The sequence below is a fragment of the Callithrix jacchus genome, chromosome 3, assembly GCF_049354715.1.
Source record: "Callithrix jacchus isolate 240 chromosome 3, calJac240_pri, whole genome shotgun sequence".
Lineage (NCBI taxonomy): Eukaryota > Metazoa > Chordata > Mammalia > Primates > Cebidae > Callithrix > Callithrix jacchus.
Genome location: NC_133504.1, coordinates 53,225,304 through 53,232,407, shown reverse-complemented (window position 1 = coordinate 53,232,407; position 7,104 = coordinate 53,225,304). Strand labels below are relative to the sequence as shown.

The 7,104-nt window shown below is 40.9% G+C and overlaps 1 protein-coding gene across 2 annotated transcripts in view; it reads left to right on the top strand.

Moving 5' to 3' along the window:
- Positions 1-256: 256 nt before the first annotated feature.
- Positions 257-7,104, top strand: part of SMARCA5 (SNF2 related chromatin remodeling ATPase 5) — a 43,007-nt gene continuing 36,159 nt past the window's right edge. Inside the window, exons 1-2 of one of the 2 annotated variants that reach the window (XM_078366465.1) lie at positions 257-458; positions 5,274-5,348. In XM_078366465.1, the coding sequence (XP_078222591.1) occupies positions 5,346-5,348 (3 nt within the window). In that variant the 5' untranslated portion in view covers positions 257-458; positions 5,274-5,345. Of the gene's footprint in view, positions 866-5,273; positions 5,349-7,104 lie in introns of both variants that reach the window. The other variant, XM_002745320.6, reaches the window with a different exon arrangement.

Below are 7,104 nucleotides of genomic sequence, written 5' to 3'. Positions count from 1 at the left end.
CCAGAAGACACAGCGACAATCGTAAGCCGTTACGGACTCCTAAAACACTGAGCTCGCGTCCTACCAGGAAGCCCACGCACTAAGCTACGTCTCTGAGGATCCCTCGAGGTCCCGCCCACTCTTCTCTCTCGAGACCACTAGAGGTCCGGAGGAGGAGGGGCCAGAGGGAAGGAGAGCAGCATGCGCATGCGCGCCCGGGACCCAGCCAGTGAGCCAATAGGGAATCTCGCGAGGGTTGAAAGTCGGTGGCGTAGGTAGTTGTCCCGAATGCTGGCGAGATAGAAGGTATCTACCAGAGGAAGAGGAGGCGGTGAAGCGTTTTCCCAGCCTCAGTCTGTCTTTCGTTTTCCTTTTCCCTTCCCTCAACCCTCCCCCATCCTCTAAATCAGCCCGCCTTCCTTGACCTCAGTGACCTGTCTGGCCCCGCCCACCCTCGTCGAGGTGATTCCCGCCGTAAGGTAAGCGTCGGTGGAACCCAGAGCCCCGCGGAAGAGCAGAACGACTTAAGAGTGTGCAGCTCCTGATCCCGGCTCGGGCCCGTCGCGGAGGCGCGGCGCGGGGGAGCGCTCGGGTGGGAGTCTCGCTCCTCCACCAGTTTATTGCGACGTAGCCACCCAGGCCTAGGCCTCCCCGTCCATCCCCGCCAGACCCGGCCTCTGGCAGCAGAGGGTGACGCAGACGGAACATCATGTCCTCCGCGGCAGAGCCTCCGCCACCCCCGCCTCCCGAGAGCGCGCCTTCAAAGCCAGCAGCCTCGGCCGCTAGCGGCGGGAGCAACAGCAGCAACAAAGGCGGCCCTGAGGGCGTCGCGGCGCAGGCGGTTGCGTCTGCGGCCAGCGCAGGTTCCGCAGACGCGGAGATGGAGGTGAGGGCGGCTTGCGGCTTGGGGAGCGGGCGCAGCGGGGAGGAGGAGCCGGTTCCCTCGCCGAATCTTGGCGATCGGACGCAGAGCCTGGCTTCTCTCTCTGCACCAGACTCAGTCTCAGACAGTGTGGATAAGAAGTGGTGCTCTCACTCTTGCTCCCTTGTTGTTAACCTACTCGGCCAAGCAAAATGGATTTCCGGCTTCTCACATTTGAATTGTTTGTCTCTTTGGTGAATCTTGACAAATCTTCGAACACCCTCAGTGAACAGATGTTCTTGGTCACCGTGGCCCAGGGGAACCCATCCGTTTTTTTTTTTTTTCCTCTAGATTCCCGCAATTCCCACTCCTATCTCTGAATTTGGGTTTTACTTTACACCAAACTTCGGGGAAGGGCGGGGAGATGACTGCTTCGGAGCAGGATGCACGGGCGGGGTGAAGGAGGCATTTAAAAGCGCGTCCGAGGACTTGGGCCTCCTTTTCTTCCTCCCGGTCCTTGCGGGGGCGGTATCTGTTCTGGGCCGAAACAATGGCGAGAGCTGGATGGCCGAGTGCGCAGTGGGGATAAGCGGGGCGCAGCTGCTTCTGTGAAGGGAGAGGAGGCCCCTCCCAGGCACTGTTCCATTGGGAGGGAAGCTACCAAGGCAGCAGCAGCTGTCTCGGATCCCCATCTAATTTAGGGGGGATAAATAAGTGTATGAATGAATTAGAGAACCAGGCGCAGTTGATAGGCTCTCAATCTGGCACTTTTTCTCTTTAGCTTCTGGCCTTAAGAAGAAAAAAAAATTAGTACCAGTCGCTGCCGAGAGACTTCTGGGTTTGGGTTGGCCAAAGGATGCTGACAGTACTGAGGGGGCTGGAAAGATGGGGGAGCTGCCAGGCGGATCTCTTGGATATGCTCCCAGGCTTTGCGATATCTGGGAACAAAGTAATTGCTCCTTCCAATTTTTGTTCTTGGCCTTCGACATGTTTTGAGATACTTCGTAAGTCGGAGCCCAAAGCTTTATGGGATTTTCCTATCCTTAGAATGAAAATAATACTGTTCCGAAGATGGGTCTTGATGCAGAATTATTATACGGTAAGGTAAGGAAATGGTAGGGTAGTGGCACAGTAGCTGTGTTTGGGTAGTTAAGTAACATTAATGTTAGTAATCTTTTAAAGAACTTTTGGTGGTGAGGGTAGGTTTATTGACGTAGGAACTCCTGGTAGGTCCTGTAGGACCTACCAGGTTTCAGTGGTTAAGATTTCTTTCAAATTAAAATATGTTGTGTTGCCTTTTTTTTTTCTCTTAAGGAAATGGTTCTTTCGGGTTACCAGGGCTCATTAACTTGGATTCCTGTTTCAAGGCTTCAGGAGTTTGAAAACCGGAGACACAAAGCAGTTGTGTGTAAATGTGCAGTTCTCTACAAAAAGTTGTTTATAGTTTTCCTCAGTTTCTCAAAAGGGTCTGCCATCGAAATTTTGGAAAAATAAATATCTCTCTCTTTTTTTTTTTGAAATGGAGTTTTGCTTTTGTTACCCAGACTGGAGTGCAATGGCACGATCTCAGCTCACCGCAACCTCCGCCTTCTGGGTTCAAGCAATTCTCCTGCCTCAGCCTCCCGAGTAGCTGGAACTACAGGCGCGCACCACCATGCCCAGCTAATTTTTGTATTTTTAGTAGAGTCGGGGTTTCACCTTGTTGACCAGGATGTTCTCGATCTCTTGACCTCGTGATCCACCCGCCTTGGCCTCCCAAGTGCTGGGATTATAGGCGTGAGCCACCGCGCCCGGCAAAATAAATGTCTTAGTATCTGAATGCAGAGTAGTTTTGAGCCTAAAGTATTTTGACTTGAGGTTGCTATTTTAAATGAAAATGGAATTAAAGTTTAAAAATGAGTATAGATATTATCACTACCGTATTAAATTAGTGATATTTTCATTTGCCTGATGGGGAAATAGAGTTCTGGTAGGCAGAACCTGTAATAAAACTCGGATCTGCCTTTAAAAGTGAGCCTTTTCTCACGTATCTTGCTCTGTCGTGTTCTTACCAAAAAAAAATTGGCAGTTGAATTTATTGAATACCATAGTCTTTTTTACCTTCCTAGTATAGAAATATTAGGAATTTTATTTTGTTTTCAGAAAATTATTTTAATAGTTACAATTTTTTTTTTTTTAACAGAATCAGTATAAAAATAGCAGTTGATTTCTCCATAATTATCGGAATTATTTATACTTGCGGTCTTGGCTAAGTGGGGCAGAAATCAACAAAAGGTCTTGGACTGTTGGCTCAGAAATGATCCTAGGAAGCCTGCCCTGTTGATGTCTGTTATGCTTAGCTCTTATGAGATGACCTGGTCCTTTAGAAAAAAAAAAAAAAAGTATCTCTTTATTCATTCATTCTTTGGAGGCTTGAAATGAATTCGGCAGCATTCATTATACACCTTCCAGCTCATACCATTTACCACTTCTTAAACATTCAGTTCTGACTGCATCCATTGCGATAGCTTCTGGGTTTGGGGATGTCGGTATCTGAATCTTTTCCCTCAGAAAGAAAATGAAGAAGTAGAGCTGTAACATCTACAAGAGCTCCCTGATTCCATAATCTTCATAACAAACTTTTTCTGTTCTTCCCTAAGTTGCTTTATCGTCCAAATTCTTTTCTCTCTCTTCTCGGAGCTTTTTTACTACTGCTGAGGTCTGGGCTATACAATTTTTTATGATTCTGACTCTACTGGCATGAACTGCCATCAGAGACTCATAAAGTTGTTTACAGTTTTGGCTGGCATCAATTTTTCCTTCAGAGGAAGCTGTTGGAACCATAGTGTTTAATTCATGTACTATTCTGTCATCAGTTGTCCTCATCACCTTGAGTAATTCCTGAAACTCAGCGAACTCACAGTTCGCACTGCCACTGTGCGGCCCTGTATTGGACCAGGAGTTTTAGTTTTCATCCACCTTATCACTGACTCATTTTAATTTTTTTCTTTTCACATTGTAGTGTGTGTATGTGTGTTTCTCTTAAAATGTACTGTCAGTCTGTTTTCTGTTTAACAAAATTCAGAATCACTGCAATTCACTGATAAAGACAGTTTCTGCACACATGCCTAATATATGTCACAACTTAATCTGTTTTGCACTTGGAAAATGAATATTCTATAAATGCTTTTTTCTTGTTTGAAAGTGATCTAAGGTGTTTTTCTAAAAGCACAGAATATACAGCATTCATGAATTTTTTTGTGTGTGTGACAAAGCTGATTTTCTCAGAAACAGCCTTCCTATATATTCAGTTACTTTTTTTCTTTTTGCTTGATACTGATAGGTCAGTGGAGCAACTTGTTTTTTAGTTATTCTTCTGGCAATGTGGAACTCTTCTGTGTTGATCCTCATCTCTATTGACTAGACTGATTAAATAACCACCTATTTGCCAATAATGATAATGATGTCCAGATGCCTGGGATTTTTTTTTTTTTAAACTATGGAAGAAATAATGACAACCATTGGAAAGCACATTTTATTATTTTTGTATGTTGCATTTCATGGCGTTTCGGAATTTTGTAAACGACTGGGTAGGTGGCATTGTCACTTAGGTATGGACACCAGAGATTTATGATGAACGTAAGTTCACACAAGTGCCAAGGGTCTTAGCGATGAAGTAAGGCTTGCCTGAAGGTCCTTTACCTTTTGTTCCAGTACCATACCAGGTCTCTTCCCCACAACTTTTTAGTCACGGATAGTTATATTATAGCATGTATTGCCAAGCGTAGATTTGTGTATCATTAATGAAGATTATACTTCTGCCAGTTTTTCTTTAATGGATGAACAGAACTTGACAGTATATAAGTTGGTGATTTTTGTTGCTTGTGACATGAATGTCAGGATAAATAACATACTTATTACTAGTTTAGGAATCAGACTGTAGTTATTCAGTTTAGGCTGTGAGATAAATTTTTTGTAATATTCCAGAAGATGGAAATCAGGTTGACTAATCCTGATTTCTTTGCTTACATTTGTGTAGTAGCACAGCAGATACTGTAGTTTTATGATAAAAAGGGAACTTTTTTTGCACAACTATTTAATTTGGTTTCATGGTAATTACAAAAAAAGAGAAATAGATTGTATTAAATGTAGTTTTCTTTTAGGATGGTGAAGATAATCTTGTTCTAATCTTGGCACCCATACAGTATATGTGTGTGTGTGTGTGTGTGTGTGTGTTTGTGGGTGTGTATATATATGGGTTAAATAGGTTATTATCCCCATGGTGTTTAATTTTATCAGTTTTTCTGTTAGGTTAGATGACAATGATTTAAGTTTCTAGGAAATTTTGGTGAGAATATATTATTTAAAATGTGTTTTGGGCAGAAATTGGTTTATAATGGTATGTTTAAAATTTTTGAAGAACAATTCTATTTAATTTTTTTCTTCCTACCAGGAAGTATTTGATGATACATCACCTGGAAAGCAAAAAGAAATCCAAGAACCAGATCCTACTTATGAAGAAAAAATGGTATGTTCTAGGCTTATGAATAGTCTGTAAGGAACACTTTTTGTTAGGTGATTAAATGTACTAAACATCTGTCTTAGTTCATTTTGTGTTATAACAATACTACATACTGGGTAGTTTATAAAGAAAGGAAATTTATTTCTTAATAGTTCTGGAGGCTGGAAAGTCCAGTGTCAAGGCCAGCATTCTCGCAGTGTCATTGTATGGAAGAAGACCAAGAGAAGAGAGCAAGACAGGACTGAACTTTCTTTTATAACAAGCCCACTCTGGTGATAACTAACCACCTCCTGAGATAATGACAGAAAGTTTTTCCTAATCACCTCTTTATTAGGCCCCACCTCCCAACTCTGTTGCATTGGGGATTAAATTACAACACAGGAGATTTGGACGGCAGCACAGTCAAACCGTAGCAATATCTGTTTAATTTTTACAATGAGGGCACAAATACCCATTTGAAATATGTGTAAGTAACATAGAATACTGTAACTTCCATATCTTATTTGCCTGTGTAAACCAAATGAAAATATTGTGTGAATTAACATAATGTCATTATCTAGTTACGGTAACAATACCTTTAAAAATTTAACTTTGGAAGTGAGGTGAGAACCAGAATAGTTTATCCAGTATATGTTTCTTCTGCACCTTGCTAGCATTGTACTCTCCTGGTTACAAAGAACAAATATATGCTTCTTGCTTACAGCATTTTTATATTATAGATGGAATCTTTACAAAAATAATATGACATTATACTGGAGTCATTTAAGTCCCAGTTCACATCCCGTATCTTCTAAGAAACCTCTCAAAACTATGACTTGATTTAAACAGTACCACCACAGAGCTTTAAATTTAAATTCAGTTTTACTAATAGTAACAGTGGCTAACAGTGAATGCTTACTCTGTATCAGGACTTTTTCTGAATGCTTTATATGGATTGAACTCATTTAATTGTGTTGAAATCTTAAAAGTTAAAATAACAATATATTAAGAAAAGGACTACACAGTGTGCTCCTCTAAGGTAGGAACAGTATCTTAATCTGTCTATCTTCAGCAGAACAATAGCTGGCATATAGCAGATACTACATATTTTTTAAAACATACTTTTTTTCTTGTCTTTTGACTTTCTCTTCCAAATCAGTAAATATTTTGAATAAATAGCTTCAAAAGTCATGATATGTAATTTATGTACACATATAATATGCACAGCACATATAACACTGTAAATTATAAATGGTACATTTTTAGATTTGATTCGTCACATATGTATAAACTGTCTCTTTTTTTTTTTGCTATCAAACTTAGGAAAAAATATATTTGCCACTCTTTTTTAAAGTGAATACTACTTTGAACTGAATACAGTCTACATATTTTAATACTGCTTTAACCCTTTACAGTTTAGATTCTGACACTAGCACTATACTGGTGAATCTGATTGCCAATTCTGAGGCTTAGTTTTAGTTTTAGTTTCTTGATTTGTGCTTAACATTGTTGACCACTCTTCAGAAGTCTTGACTTACCTTGTAAGACACTTTTTCCCTTGATGACATCCTCTTTGCTTTTTTATTTCTTTGTTCTTCCCTGTTAAGTTTTGAACATTTCTTCCTAGACAGTTTGATTCTTACTGGTTTTCACCTGCTATCTTTAACGAAATACTTTCAAATACTTAACCTCTAGCCCAGAAGCCTGTAATCAGTATTTTCCTTTGCTTTTAAAATCCTATTCGTACCTCTTATTTGAGAATATCCAAAACTGAATTCACAAG